Source organism: Chamaea fasciata, unplaced genomic scaffold, assembly GCF_029207755.1.
Source record: "Chamaea fasciata isolate MVZ Bird 193981 ecotype frontalis unplaced genomic scaffold, bChaFas1.0.hap1 SCAF_30, whole genome shotgun sequence".
Lineage (NCBI taxonomy): Eukaryota > Metazoa > Chordata > Aves > Passeriformes > Sylviidae > Chamaea > Chamaea fasciata.
In genome coordinates, this window is record NW_027094115.1 from 3,761,503 (window position 1) to 3,777,748 (window position 16,246).

Genomic DNA, 16,246 nt, shown 5'->3' on the forward strand with positions numbered 1-16,246 from the left:
CTGTAAATCCCAAGCACCACCACCCAAGTTCCACTGGAGTTTTTCCTGTAAATCCCAAGCATCACCACCCCAAGTTCCACTGGTGTACTTCCTGTAAATCCCAACCATGACCACCTGAAGTTCCACTGGAGTTTTTCCCGTAAATCCTCAGCACCACCACCCCAAGTTCCACTGGAGTTGCTCCACCCAGCTCCAACTCTCCCCACTCAGTTGCTGCCCATGGCTCCTGTTTATGACTGTGCTTCCTTCCCTATTCCTTGGCTGGCAGAGGGTCCCACGCTGGGGGGCTGAGAGCTGTGCTAACACTTTTCGGGGCTTTTGCTCACATTCCATCAGTGATCCGAGCCAGGATTTTCCAGGCAACTCTCTCTGCTTTGCCAAATGCCGTTCTAAACAAAGTGCTCTCACTCACAGCTCACTTTTCTCCAGAGGAAATGACTCCGTGGCCCATCAATTCCTCTTTACCATCACCACAGGAGCTTCCTCTGCAGCTCTGCCCATGCAAATCTCCACATCAGCCCAGCCCAGCCTGGTTTTAGGGCTGTTTGTCCTTAAAAGTGGGGTTTGGTTGGTTTTTTTTTGGGCTGGAAGTGACAGCCCAGAACAGCGACACACACAACACGCAGCGCCTCGAGACACAGGTGCACCTACTGAAACAACAACATTTTGTCTTTATTAGGAGTTCCCATGGTAATATAACACAGAGTTCTTAAGGAATAAAACACAAGACTTGGGGGGGTGGGATGGAGGGGGAGGTGGGTTTCTTTTTGCCATTGAGACAATAGCCAAATATCAGTACTCCTCTTTGTCTACACACATTATCAGCTTTAGCACTTACAGCTCCTCCACTCATGGTTCACAATCACAAATCCAAGGGTTAAATCCAGCTAGTATTAAAATCCTACTTCTTCTTTTTTTTTTTTTTTATTATTATTTTTAGAGCTTCAAGTCACTGCGGTTAATTAATTAATTAATTAAGTCATCGTCTTTTTTTTCTTTTTTTTTTGTTTTTTTAAGCATTTACATATGACATTCATTAAAACAGACACAAAGCGGACGAGCTCTCACAGAAAAAACATGCTTACAACAGCCTGCAAAAATCTTTTTTTGTGATTTTTTTTTTTTGCTTTCCTTTTTTCAAGAACAAATTAAAACTCAACAAGTTATCATGAGTCAGTGAAGGAAAAAAAAAAAAAAAAGGAAGACTTAAGTGAATACTGAAGAGCCGCAAAGTGTTTCGTAGAATTGAAACGGATCCACAATTCTTTTTTTTTTTTTTTTTCTCCCCAACTCGTTCAAATTGATTTTAACATACAGGTGACAAAGAAGAAGAAGAAAAAAAAAAACCAAAACAAAATGAAAAAAAATGAAAACAGCTGCAATATATATTAAGTTCACGGATTACTTAACAAACAAAGTGCAAACTCTTTATGCAAAACTAAAAGACCCAGGAGTCGAACCTCAATGCAAAATGCGTGGAGGAATGTGGCAAAGTTTTTTTTCTTAACTTTCGTGTTCAAAGGGGCCTAAAGAATTCAGGTACAGCAGCTGGGAGGGTTTGGGGCAGCTAAAAAAACTTCCAGACACTTTGCAAATCCCAGCGTTGATACTTCATAGCAACAAATTTGGTACTCGTTTCTTGAAAGCCTTCATATATATATACATATATATATATATATATATAGGGGTTTTTTCCTAAAAGAACCTGTAAACACCATTGAAGAAAACACAGCTGGGGAAAAACAAGGTTGATGGAGGTGGCAAAGCACAGAGAGAAGAGGGAGCAGGAGGTGCAGCCGAGTGCCAGGGCGGGCAGGCAGTGGAGGCAACGCCGTGGTGATAAAAGCTCTCAGTGCTAAGACGAGTCCTGGGCACTGCTGAGCCCTGCAGCTGCTCCTAAGTGGGGATCTGATGGTGCAGGTTTATCCTTCATGCCCCAAAAACAGCCTCCAGTCCCAGAGCTACCAGCCCTTCAAGCCCAGAGTTAAAACACCCAGACCCCGCTGGCTGCCCCAGAGCTGCGGCTCCTCCATCCTTCAAGGACCACTGATGGTGTCTCCACCCCCGGGCACGCGAGGCTGCCTGGGGAGCAGCCCAGGCCATTCCCGGGGCTGTGCGCAGGATTCCTGCAGGGCTGGGCAGCTGGGACATCGCACAGGAGATTCTCAGCTGCTGGGGACACAGCCAGCTCCCAGTCCTCCAGCAGCTGGGCCTGGGCTGGAATTGCCACAGGTGCTCGGCACACACTCCCTGGCTGCCCTAAAGATAAACCCTCAAAGCTTTAAATAACCTCTCCTTGATGGCCAGGGAGGGCGTTTCTGCTCTTTGCCCACAGCTCCCTGCCCGTCCATACCCACCTCCAGGGACAGGAGAAGAACTAAGTGCTACAAACTCTTCCAGATCCTCCATCCCAGCAGCTCAGGTGGTGTCCAGCTCCTCTGTTTGCATCAGCTAAAGACCTGATGGGCCTGAAGATCTCGTGGACCTGCTCCATGCCCTTTACTGCAGCTACATGACAAGAAATGGCTGGAAAATGCAACTAAAGGGACACCTGAAGTACCAGGGTGGCAGTGGCAGTGACACTGGGTGGGGTCTGTGACGTGGATGAGGTTTGGGAAGAACAGGGAGATTTCCCAGTTCTCAGATAAGGCTTCGTAAACACAACGATACAAACGTATTAAAAACACACACACAAAACGTTTGAAAGGAAAAAAAAAAAAAAAGTTTCCTCAAGGACCTAATTTGCAGCAAAATCCAGAAGGAAAAAAAGAAACCAAGGTCAAAGCAAGTGGACAGAATGAAGTCCCCAAGGATTGTGGCTCACCCAGTGCCTGGGGTGATGAGCTCTGTCATTCCTAGTGCTGGGTCCTGGTTCTCTCTCCTGGCAGCATCTACTGACCTCAGAGCTGGTGGCGAATGGCCACAGCCAGGCTGGGATTCCTGTCCCTCCCTGCTTGCCTGGCTAATCCTACTGGGACACAGAACCCTACAGAATATCCAGTTTAAAACCCTTGAACTACTCTTCTGCTTGACATTAAAAAAAAGCTTTTCTTATAAGTTTATTTTTATTCCTTTTTTTTTTCTTTTTTTTTTTTGTGTGTGTGTGTGTGTGTGTCTTAAAGGCAGCTCCCGGGAAATTCACTTTCTCCTTCCTTTATTAAAAGAAAGATGCTGAATAGGACAGAGACCACATATCTCAAACACCCTCTTTTACATTTACTCTTTCATGTCAGAGGTGTCAAAACAGGGTTTATTTCTTTAAATGTGTGAAGGGGCTGAGAGGGGAGGGGAGGGGGGAAGTGCGAGGGGTCGGTGAAGATGAGGAGGGAACCTGAGGGGACTGAAAGAGGCGCTTTTACTTCAGCCCCCACCCACGCTGGGTGCCCGCAGTAACTGTCACAGGCTCTAAAAGAATCAGAAAAAGGTCTCCAGGTGCCCCAGTCCCCCCAGGAGTACCCGGTGGGCACGGGAGGGGCTCGCTCCTCTAGCCCAAGCTGGTGATGTTGGCACGGCCGCCCGGCGGGGCCACGATGCGCTGGGTGGTGCGGCGAGGGATGTTGTCATCGATCTGTGCCCCTGGGGGAAGAGAGACAGGACGGGTCACCTGGGGAATCCTCCCGTGTGAAGCAGCTGAAATCTCATCTTACGTTACCTCCTTCCTTGACCCAAACCCTAAGACTCCTCCCCTGCAATACCTGATAAAACCCCACCAACCTGCCCCTGCCCTCTCTCTCTCTTTGCCTCCTTCTCCACCCTCGCTCGGGGTTGGGAATAAAATGGACTCTCGTGCTTAACAAAACACAAGACTTGTTCCATCTGTTTCCCTGCTGGGGCCTTTATCTCCCTGGACACGATGATCACTGCAGCCATGCGATGTTACAGTCACCAACTCCGCCAGGGCTTCAAATCCACCTGCCCGTGCCACTTTGGCGCTGCTTTGATGGTTGGATTTGTTCTTAAGAGGGCTTTTCCCGGCCTAAACCGTCCTCTGGTTGTGCGTTTGGAGGAAAAGCCTTCACTGGCCCCCCACTGCTTCAACTGTGCTGAATTTGGTTCTGCATTAATAATGCATAATGTTAATAATATTATATTAATAATAATATCTCTGCCCTGAGCAGCTGAAGCACCCAGGCTTGCACAGGTAAGAGTTGGATGAATGATCATCCCTTAGCCAGTTTTCCTATCCCTATCCCTATCCCTATCCCTATCCCTATCCCTAACCCTATCCCTATCCCTATCCCTATCCCTATCCCTACCCCTATCCCACCCTTCTTGCACTGGAACACCGACTGAGAAATCCAGTGTTCCACATCCCAGACCCACAGCTGGTCTCAGCTGGCAAATCTGTACCATTTAAAATTTGTACCATCTTAAAAAATAAAAGGGTTTTTTTTTTTTTTGCTATAGCCTCTTAAAACCAGAAAACTCCCACTTGTAAACACATTCGGAATGGTCTTCAGCTGAAGGAGGGCAGGGTTAGATCAGACATGGGGAGGAAATTCCTCCCTTTGAGGGTGGGGAGGGGCTGGGATGGAGTTCCCAGAGGAGCTGCGGCTGCTCCATCCCTGGAAGTGTCCAAGGACTCAGCTTGGAGCACCCTGGGACAGTGGGAGGTGTCCCTGCCCATGGCAGGGGGTGGCACTGGATCGGTTTTAAGGTCTCTTCCCACCCAAACCACTCCAGAATTCCCTGATCTGCCCTCTGCAGCCACCAGCTGAGGACTGAGCCCAGAACACACTGGAGAGCCCAGCGTTCATGTGACATCGTGAGAAGAGGCAGGCATTTGGGACAGCTCCTGTACTCCTCTCCTTCCTCCCTAAAGGGAAAAGCCCCCCGAGCCTCTCTCACTCCATCCCCATCCCAGCAGAACGAGCTCGGGGCACGGGGAGCACAAACCAGCCCCGACTGCAGTGCAATAAATCACCCAGCAATAAATCATTCCCAAAATCACTTACCAGACAAGCTGAACCCAGACTGGTGCAGGTTCCTCACGGGGGGTGCCTGCTGTTTGGCAGGGGAGGTCTTGGCTGAGGACGCTGGTGTGACAGTTTTGGGGGTCACCGACACCTCGCAGACGGGGCCGTCGTAGAGACCCCGGGGCACGCCCCGGAGCTCGGCCAGCTGCAGGGAGAGAGGGCAGCACTGCCTGAAAACACTGCCTGAAAACAGCACAACACTGCCTGAAAACAGCTAAAACACTGCCTGAAAACATCCACAACACAGCCTGAAAACAGCTAAAACACTGCCTGAAAACACTGCCTGAAAACAGCACAACACTGCCTGAAAACGCTGCCTGAAAACACTGCCTGAAAACAGCACAACACTGCCTGAAAACATCCACAACACAGCCTGAAAACAGCTAAAACACTGCCTGAAAACACAGCCTTAAAACATCCACAACGCAGCCTGAAAACTGCCACAGCACAGCCTGAAAACATCCACACAGCACAGCCTGAAAACAGCCACAAACTGCCTGAAAACACTGCCTCAAAACAGCTAAAACACTGCCTGAAAACAGCACAACACTGCCTGAAAACATCCAAAACGCAGCCTGAAAACAGCTAAAACACTGCCTGAAAACACTGCCTGAAAACAGCACAACACTGCCTGAAAACATCCACAACACAGCCTGAAAACAGCTAAAACACTGCCTGAAAACACAGCCTTAAAACATCCACAACACAGCCTGAAAACAGCTAAAACACTGCCTGAAAACATCCACAACACAGCCTGAAAACAGCTAAAACACTGCCTGAAAACACAGCCTTAAGACATCCACAACGCAGCCTGAAAACAGCCACAGCACAGCCTGAAAACATCCACACAGCACAGCCCAACAGCTGCCCAGATGTGGCTCAGCCAGTGACACACATTTGGGGATTGGTTGCTGGTAAGAAGATCTGAAAGCGCTCAGCATCTCCTCTGTGCTCATCCCTGGGGAGCTGCTCTCCGTCTGTGTTTATTTCGTATCTGCATCTAGATTTTATCTAGATCTATTTTATATCTATTTTGTATCCATACCTGTATCTATCTGCCCATATATCTTTAGATCTGTAACATTTCTGTGTCTGTATTATATCTATATCTGTGGGTATAATATAGATACAAATATGTTACAGATATAAAGCTATTGATATATAGAGATAGGGATATAAATATGTACAAGTAAAACATATTTATATATATGTATTATACCTATTTATATTTATATTTATATTTATATTTATATTTATATTTATATTTATATCCATATCTATATTATATAGGGAGCCACATATCTGTATCTATATATCTATATATATTACATATATCTATGTCACATATCTATATTATATATGGAGCCATATTATATATCCATATATATATATATTAAATATGTAAAATAAAACACATTTTAAATGTTTTTAATATAAACACATTTATATGTTTACAATATATGATATTATAACATAATATGTTATTAAATATGTATAAATAAGACATATTTATATTTGTATTATACCTATATCTGTTTATATTATATCCATATCTTTATATCTGTAATATATTTGTATTATACCTATATCTATACCATGTCAATTTCTGTTTAATACCTACTTCTATATTTACATCTGTATTATATCTGTATCTATTTTATATCTCTGTCTGTATTACATCCATATCCATATGCTTATATCTCTATCTGCATTGCATCTACATCTAGTCCTGTTCTATATCCATATCTGTACAAAACGTGTCAGTGTCTCTGCCCAATCCAGTTTTGCAGCAAAGGAGGGAAATTTGGCACTGTTTTCCTAACCAGATCAATCCAGGGTTTCCCACCAGTTCACACCAGTGTTTCCCACCAGTTCAAACCAGTTCCATCAGAGCTGGGGGGCCCTGGGCCCATGGGTGCCCCAAGGCTCCTTGGCTGCTCTGCCCTCCCAAAATCCCCACTGCTGGATCCTCCTTGCTGTGGGGCACTGGGCTGGGAACAGGGCACGTTCCCGTCTGGGCTCTGGATTTTTGGGCAGGACAAGGTGCCTGCTGATTAATTAGTGTGTGACATGGAATGTGCTGTGGCTCCAGCCAGTCTGTCCCCTGCCCCACAGGTGCTGTCCTTTGATGATCCCAACCTACCTGCCAGCGGATTAAAGGCTCCTGACAGGTCCCAAATGCAATTTATTACTCATCCCCAAAAAAGCCAAGCAGGGCTGAGAGAGGCAGGGCAGCCCAGAGGAGCCAGGCTGGCTTCAACTGCCAGCCCTGGAGCTGCAGATTGGGATAAATGCAATTATTCCAGTTGAGATGCTGCCCAATTGGATTTATAGGTCAGACGTGTATTTCTGTGAGAGGACACAGCAGAAACCAGGGATCTGTTCTCCACGGGGCTCAATTATGTCAGGCTGTAATTTTGATAACTTGCAATTTCTTCAAAAGAATGATCAAAGAAAAGATGATTTGCAACGAGTGGGAGGATGTGGCCAGCAGAACCAACACAGCTCAGGAGTTGTCCAGGAGAGGGCAACACTTCAAACAGCAAAATAATTTCTCCTCAGAAATTATTTCATCTATAAATAAACTTCTTCAATTCTCAGCAACTGAGTTCAGTGTCATCTCCCCTGTCAGGCAACTTCAGGTGGATCAAAAGACAGCTTCAGTTTTGAATGGGTGCATTTTTACAGAATCACTTTCCAACTGTTTCAGCCTCTTAAAAATAGAACCTTGTCCCTTTTAAGCAGCCTGTAGGCCGTGCCTGTGACTCACCAGTCACCAGACAAGAGCATCTGATCCTATCTGGCAGAAGGGAAAGCAGCAGAACATATCTGTAACAATAAATTACAATTCTAAATGGCTGCTGAGAGCTTTGATATATAAAATGCTCGTGACAACTTCTCCTGGGGCCTCTGTGACAGGAGAAACCTGGCGGGCTCTGGGGAGTTGGACCCATGGCCAAACTGGAGGGTTCTTGGATATATTTTCTGGCTGGCTGGCTGCTGCCATGCACTCCACACCTCCAGCAGGTGTTTCCAAATAAGGAAAGGGTTTCAGTTTACTTTCAGGCATTTTAGGAAGTTCACCTGGATTTTTCCATCCCCTCCTGGCAGTGATTGGCTCAGGGCCAAGAGAGAAGCATCTACTGGACCTTGTCACCCTTCTTCAAACCCTGTAAGTCTCTCTCTCTCTCTCTCGGCTGCAAGCCAAATTGTCCATCCTAAAACATTCCGTATTTAGGAAGGAGCACAGAAGAAAAAGGCTTTAGGAAGGAGCACAGAAGAAGAAAAAGGCTTTTTGGAGTGTTTCTAGCAGGGTGTGAGAGGTTTTCTCAGACACCTGCGGGAGGCTTTTCCTTTGTTTTCTGTAACATTTGTTGTTTTTCCTTATTAAACCTTTTGCTTTACAAAACACCTCTGAAGTGCAGTCTCACTGAAATTAATTTCAGCCACTTCTCTGCAGAGGCTGGGCCCTCAGAGATTGATACATTTACACCAGGTTCATTACACCCTGGCCCCGTGCCAACCTGTGGACTCCGTATTTTCTGAGCCTGAGAATTGCTGAGCTCTTCTCAAGAGAAACTTTTTAACAGTTTTTCTTTTTCCCAAAACAACCTTGTGTAAACGATATTCCTTTCCCACGACAACAGGAGTTGTTTGCTATTTCTGTTCCTGAGCCAAGGGGAGAGGTGTCAGTCCTGTGGACCAATAACGTGCCTTTAGCCCAGCGTGTTATAAAAGGGCTGAATGAATTGTAAATAAACCTCCTGATTCCTACTGCCTCCTGACTGCAGTCAAGCACCTTTATTTCCTGTCCTATCGTGACACTGTAGCAGCTCTCCTCAGACAGAAAAAAACTAAAGGCCAGACAACCAAAACCTGCGGAAAACACAAACTCACCCCAAAGCACATCCCTGTAATGACCCCAGCGAGCAGCACCAAGAGAAATGAGCCAAAAACGTGGGAAGAGCAGCGTGGCCTGAGCCAGGGGACACCACCTGCTTTTCCAGCCACTTGAACTCGGGCTTTTCAGAGGGAGACGACAAACGTGCAGCCAAGGCAGACACACTCACCCTGCTCCTGGCTTTGATGCGCTTGTACACGAAGTCAGGGAAGGGTTTCCTGGGGATGTACCGCCCCGAGCCCTCCGTCACGTGCAGGTTCCCGTCCTCCAGCACGATCTTGCCCTGGCTGATCACCACCAGGGGAGAGCCACGGCACTCCATGCCCTCGAAGATGTTGTACTCCAGAGACTGCAAGGAGCAAAACAAACGGCATTGACGGCGTGCCGTGGCAAGAGCTGACAGGCCAAAAAACACCTACAATGCTTTGTAATTAGGAAATAGTTTGGCTTCTGGTTGTGACGGCGTGAGATGCAACATCTGTGTTGTTTCAGCCTTCTCGTGAGACTGAAAATGGAATAAGTTTTTAAAATGCCTCTCAGTTGCCCCATCTCTGGGTCAGGAAAAGGTGGAATCCGACAATAAGGCAAACATATTCTCCCAGCAGAGCCTGCTGGGCTTTAATTAGTGATCACCAGGCGTGCTTATTGGCCAAAATTTTAAGGACAGATGGAAGCGAACTCAACAGTGTTTACCTGAGCTGTATTTGCTGTGATTTAATAAAGGCTGCTCTTTATTATCAGTCCAAGTTTAGGGGTTTATTCATGCAAAATTTCATTGGAATAAGGTCCATAAACAATCCCAGAATGGTTTGGGCTGTGAGGGACCTTAAAATCCATCCCATTCCAGCCCCTGCCACGGGTTGGGACACCTTCCACCATCCCAGGGTGCTCCAAGCCCTGTCCTTGGACACTCCCAGGGATGGAGCAGCCACAGATTCTCTGAGCAAGAGGAAAAGCAGTTTCCAATGAGAATATCTCGGAGCCTCCCTGTTGAAATACCTTTAGGCACCTTTCTCTGCTGAGCTGGGGACGGATTTAGGAGCCACAGAAAGCTTCGTGTGAGTTTCCTACTAAAAATAACAACTCTGAAAAATCTCTCTTTTCAAATCAGCGTTTTGGTTGATGGGTCAGGGGCCAGGACAATCTTATTTTATTCTAATGGGATTGCTCATCCTCAATTAACAGGATTGGAAACATCACACCGTGGAAAAAAAAAAAAAAAAAAAAGGCAAGTTTGAAAGAAATCCTTGCAAATGTGAAACATGCTGGAATGAGACACACTGCAACCATGTTATTTGGGGACTGTTACTCCAGTGACCATCTCTGAGTCTTTTTTACTGAGTTAATGATGGAGTTTGCCCTTGAAGTGTGCTGTAAGTATGGGCAGGCCTGAGTGCAGCTCTGCAATTAGCCAGAGCAGTGGTTAAACCCAGTCTGAACTGGGTCCAGCCTGAAAAAAAACCTGCGGTGGCAAAGGAGGAGGCTGGGTCAGGAGCTCACGGATTCTCTGCTTCCAAGAACAACACCACCTCCCTCTCCAGCTCCTGATGTTTCCCTGCCAGAGAGTGGCAAGAGCAGTGTGAATTCTTGGAAAATATCTGTCAGTTGCTCGAACATTTCAAAAAGTAACAATCATCCAAGGCCACATAATCAGAGGGTGTCCCTGGGCCTGACTGTCAAGGGCCCTTTTGTTTTCTGCCTGGCCAAGGCAGGGAGCCTGGACTCCGAAGGCATCACTGGTATCAGTTTCTCCTCTAATTCCAGACTTTGTGCAGGGTGAGACCCGAAATTAAACAGCATTTCAGAATCATTAAGGGTGGAAAAGAGCTGCAGGGTCACTGAGTCTGAGCTGAGCCTGATCCCCACCTTGTCACTGGCCCAGAGCACCCAGTGCCATGTCCAGCCCTCCTTCCTTGGACACCTCCAGGGATGGGCACTCCAAACCTCCCTGGGCAGCCCCTTCCAACGCCTGATCACCCTTTCCATGGGGAAATTCCTCAGGTTTTGACACTGGTCACACCAGGTGTGACACCAGGTGCAGCAGGCACAGGGGTGGCAGGGGAGGAGGGCAGAGATGTGTTTGTCTCAGCTTTTCAAACTCCTGGGAATGGAAGCCCTTCGTCCTCCATGCTCTTGGCACAGCTTGAGGATGCAGCCCCTGGCCACAGCTGAGTGCTGAGGCCTCTGACACAGTGTCAGGGTTTCAGGGGATCTGCAGCTCTCAGCAGACAAAAATACTCCCGAATGGAGCTGGTTCTCCTTTGCCTCGCCCAGATGCAGGGCAAAATCATGAGCAAACCCTGGGGCACATCCGCAGGAGAGAAAGTCTGTGAGTTGTGTGCCAGGAAATGGAAAGAGCCCAGCTCATTTCCCAAAGACAAGAGCCACTACATGGCAGTGACTCCCAAGCACTCCACCCAGACTGCTCCCAGCTCTCTGAGCCACACGTAAGCGCAAGGACCTTTTCAAGGTTCAGACCGTGAAATCTGGCACCTAAAAGCAGTGAGTCCCTGGGCTCTCTCTTCTTAAGTCATTTCTCCCCAGACTGGAAGGAGTCTGGAAGCAGCTCTGAGGTGACTGAAGTGACCAGACTCCCGGAATTCCTCTGGCAGAAGCCTAAGCAGAGGCAGGATGAAGCCAGGCCATCTGTGACTGATTCTGACAAAGAGTTAAGTCACAGGGAAGTGAACCAAACCTTTTTGTTTTTTTAAAAAAAATGAAGTTTCTTTATGAATGTGCCCAAGGATCCAAGTGTGGAAGAAAATTTTGCTCCTTCAGCTCCTGAGTGAATGAAAGCATTCAGGGGAAAAAAGAACAAGCAGTTTGTTTTTTTTTTTTTTTTTCCAGGGACAGATTCCATAGGTTCATGGCCAGCAGCAAAACAAGTTGTCACAAATGCAAACAGTGGCTGCTTTCTCTGAGACAGGGCTCAAATGTCACAGGGACACTCCAAGCAGGGCCCTGCACTGGAACCACTCTGCACATTCCCACAGCCTGGGACAGCCTGGTCACTGCAGGGGCCGGGTGAAAGGCGCTGGGCTCAGCAGAAGTGTCCCTCAGAGTGTCACCACAACGCTGCAGAAGAGCTAAGGGGAAGCTCTGGGTGGTTTGGGTCTGTCCCCCTTGCCAATGTGGGGATGTCAGGAAAATCCTGGCTGCACACGCGTGTGCCAGATCAGTAGGTGGTGTGAATCCACTCAGACCCTGGATCTGGGCCAGATTTCCTGAAAAAGTGTCCACGAGCTGACAACACCTCAGCAAAAAGGGGCAGCTCCCATTCCCACCAGTGGCAAGCCTGGATGCCATAAACACCACGTTGTCCTAAGAGGCCTTTGGATATTTTAGAGGATTTAAAGAGCTTTCTGTGTGCTCAGATCCAACACTCAGGCAGAGCAGCCACACTCCCTGCTCTGTGGGGAATCCAGAATTTCAGCTGGACTCCTCCTGCTCACACAGCTGAGCTCCAGAGCGACACCAGAGAGGGCTTCAGGAAGGCACGGGGGAAAACCAGCCCTGAGCTGTCACCAGCTCCTGCTGCTGGCAGCACAGCCTAGCCCTGAGGAAAAGAGGGGGAAAGGAAGCAGGGAACGGCAGGGAACACCACCCTTACTATGTTGTGAGTCTTGGCAGAGATTGTCTTGACGCTGTCGGGGTCCCAGATGACCAGGTCGGCGTCGGAGCCCACGGCGATGCGGCCCTTCCGCGGGTACAGGTTGAAGATTTTGGCAGCGTTTGTGCTGGTCACAGCCACAAACTGGTTCTCATCCATCTTGCCAGTCACCTGGGGGGACACCACAGGAGTCACTGCAAAGAGCTGGCACCACAGCAAGATTCCCAAGGATCTCCACAGGGGTAAAAAAAGCCGAGTGGAAGGATCACGATGAGAAAATAAAACATTCCTGCAGCCCCCGAATGTCCAAACCCATGCCGGGTGTGACCTACCACAGCCTTATCCCAGATGATGGACATCCTCTCCTCAGTGCCATTGGTTCCTTCAGGGATCAGGGTGAAGTTGTCCTTCCCAACAGCTTTCTGAGCAGTGTTGAAGGTGCAGTGGGCACTGCCAGTCACCTGGAGATCTCCACTGGAAGAAAAAAACAAAAGGTGTTTAAAGGTATTTTATTGTCCCGAAGGTGACACAGCTTTTTTGCTTGCTGGCAGCAACGCCCCTTATTTTTTCACCCATTTTCTCATGATGAATCCCCATTTTGGTTGAACACAGAGAGTTCCACTCACCAGGACAGTAGTGAGTTGAGAAAATCAGGAGTGGTGGGGTCAGGACTCAGCGGTGGGGATGTCACAAAAGCTGCTGCCTTTGCCCAGTTCTTGCTCCAGTAATGGGATCCATCCGTGCCCAGGCTGGCTGTGATGGGCTCTCCATACACCACGGTGCCTGTGGGACAGGGACACGCACAAACCCTCTGTCAACACCAAGGAATGGGCACTCCCAGCCTGGATTCCGGGCAGAAAACATCCTCCTGGGAAGGGACACATGCTGCTGGACCGGTACTTCCCTCCTGGTACTTCCTCTGAAGCATTAAATAAAGATATTGCTGCTGACCAGAGCTGGGAGCAGCAAAACGTGCACAATCCTTCACACAACTGCAGAGGTTGGCACTGATTTAATTTGCCTTGAAACGGTTATTGTAAAGATTCATTCTGCTGTTTATAGTCTTTTTTTTTTTTTAATTTATTTATCCTGGGCCACGAACTCTGTGGAAGAGGCTGAGGGCAACTGTAAGGGCACGAGGAGATTCGGTCTGATCGAGAAGAGATGTGCAAGAAAAAGAATGAAAAAAAGAGTTTTTATAAATTAGTAGGAATTACGGGCCTTCTAACAAGGTTTCTTGGAGCAGGGTCTGTGCATAGACCAGGTGGGAGAAAACCCCAACCAGGAAAGTTTTTCTGCACACAACGAAAGCCCATCACAGGGGAAATACCAGAGCTCACCAACGCAGCTCAGGGCAACCTTGTGATCCCCCCAAGGCAGATCTGCGGCAGAACTGGGAAATGGAAACTGCATCTCCTGACTCTGTCCAGCGCACGCTTCCTCCTCATTAACGTTTTTGGAACCACATGAAGGAAGAGCAGATCCTCAAGGCCAGGACACTCCGCAGGCTGGAATGCACCAGCACCATCTGCACGCCAAGCACAGGCTGCAACTTCAAAAGCAGCAGCAGCTGGCAGGCCCAGGGATCTGCTCACCAAATGCAACCCCCCCCCAAAAAGTGCTCTGTGCCCACCCACCTGCCCAGCCCGGGCACTTCACGGCTTGGGATCTGCCTGCCAAAGATGTGGGTGCCTGAGGTGCCAACCCTGAGTGTTTCAGTCAGGAAAGACGGGCAGAGCTGGTCAGCAGGGTCTCACACCTCACCACGCAGAGTGAAGACACAGAATATTTCTCTCAGTGTATCGCCAGAGCTGCTGTTGGGTCTCTGGGGTCTCAGGACAGCTGGGGAAGAGGCCACTGGCTGAGGCAGGGTGATGATGAAGTGGCTCCATGCTGCTCACAGGAGCTGCTGACACAGGAGGGGCAGGAACAGCCTCTGCCAGAGGGTTTCCAGCAGCACAGGAAGAGGCTCCCTGACATCACCGGCCACAAACAGGGCTCTGAAATCAGCACAAGGCCAAACACACGCCGGCTGTTAACGGGAGGCCTCTTGTGGCCCAGCACACTGGGGACATTGTTCTGCAGGGAGGGATGTTCTCGGGCCCCAGATCTGCCAGGGACACAGTCTGCAGGGAAACTCCTCCATACAAAAGCCACTGGCAACATCTGGCTTTAAATAACCTCCATTCTTTTCCATTCAGCAAATCAATCCTGGGTTGTTTTTTCGCCTTGGATAGTCTTGGGTTCTGTTTCCTCTGTTGTTTGGGAGGGCAAGCCCAGCGTGTGTGGCCCTCCTGGGTTACTGCACAGCATTTCACTTGAGTTACGTGACTAAAGGAACACAGGACGGGGCACCATCTATACCCCAAGTTCTCCTTATAAGGAGAAAAGGCATTTTGAATGAAAACTGCGTGGTCTGGGCTGGCTCAGGAGTGAGGGGAGCCCCGTGGATCATCCATCTGGGACAATCCCAGCACCTTCCACGGGCAGGGTGAAACATCCACCCAAGATGCGTTTTATGGCTTTCTGTGATTCAAGTGTGTGGTCCCTCACCCCAAAGCCCCACTCCACTCGCAGCTGGGGCTCTCAGGACACCGAAGGTGTTTCTGTTGATGCTCCGCCTTTGTGGGGCACATGCCTGCAGTATTTTAGCTGGAAAAGGGAAGAGAGGCTTCTCTGGCTCTCAGGATCCAGCGGCACCACCACAACAAGTTCTTTTCTGGGGGGATGCAGCGTGCAGCCACATTGTTAGGCCAATGCATCTTCACAGTAAAAAAATCACAGAATTCACAGATCTTCCGTCAGGATGATCCCCTCTGATGGAGCTGGGAGAGAAAAGATTTCTTCCAAACAGCTTGAGCTGCTCCAGCCTTGAAAATCAGTCCCCCTCACCAAGTCCTTCACCAGCAATCATGGGACCAAAATACTCCTGAGCTGATGCACAAACACCAGTCTGTTTGCTGGAAATCAGCTCTTCTCACACCAAACACCCAGATGGAAAGTGATGTCATTTGTGCACCCATCCAGGCTCATTTAGGCTGCAGAAAACTCAATCCAAGCCTTGGGAGGAACAGAAGGGGGTAAAATCATCCCTCCTGGTTACTCACCCAACCTGAGCAGCTCGAAATAGCAGTGAAGGGTTTAGTCACAGGATAAAGCAGCAGACAGCTCTCACTCTGTGGGCAATCCTGACTCCTTGCAGGGCCAGGCAGCAGGGAAAGGGTTTGGGGAAAGCTCCTGCATCCCTCAGAGCAGTGCAGCTGCCTCACCAGCCTCAGTCAGGGAGGAGAGACACAGGCAGCAGCATCCACAGCAGGTGTGAGTCTTGCAGCATCCCCCAGGAGAGTTATCAGAGGCAGCCCCAATTCCCAGCCCCATCCCAGCCTGCTGACTCCCGTCCCTGCAGGGATGTCAGGCCGGGTCACAGCACATGCAGAGCACCAATTCCACCAGCAGGAAACACAGTAGCAGCTGGAACTGGTGGGCCTCTGGCTACTCCAGCTAAACACAGCAGGGCGAGTCAAGAACCGTGTCAGGAATCCCAGCTGAGCCCAGGAAGCTCGGCAGAAGGCACCCAGGGACAACCACAGCAGCTGGAAGGGCCCAGCTGCAGCCTCCAGAGGATTCACTGCGTGGAGAGAGCTCTGTGAGCTCATGAAGGCACAGGGGGGAGGATGAGTGTGACAAGTTCAGGACTGAGCAGAACAAGCAGCTCCTGCCTCTGATACAACCACTGAATCTTTGTCTGTGGGAGATGAG

At 48.8% G+C, this 16,246-nt stretch overlaps 1 protein-coding gene across 3 annotated transcripts in view; it reads right to left on the reverse strand.

The window, feature by feature from the left end:
* Positions 1–651: 651 nt before the first annotated feature.
* The window catches only part of DPYSL2 (dihydropyrimidinase like 2), a 57,484-nt gene continuing 41,889 nt past the window's right edge, over positions 652–16,246 (reverse strand). For all 3 annotated transcript variants that reach the window (XM_066206258.1, XM_066206259.1, XM_066206260.1), the window contains exons 9-14: positions 13,114–13,270; positions 12,820–12,961; positions 12,488–12,658; positions 9,047–9,226; positions 4,956–5,121; positions 652–3,576 (exon numbers count right to left, since the gene is read on the reverse strand). In XM_066206258.1, the coding sequence (XP_066062355.1) occupies positions 3,485–3,576; positions 4,956–5,121; positions 9,047–9,226; positions 12,488–12,658; positions 12,820–12,961; positions 13,114–13,270 (908 nt within the window). In that variant the 3' untranslated portion in view covers positions 652–3,484. The remainder of the gene's footprint in view (positions 3,577–4,955; positions 5,122–9,046; positions 9,227–12,487; positions 12,659–12,819; positions 12,962–13,113; positions 13,271–16,246) is intronic.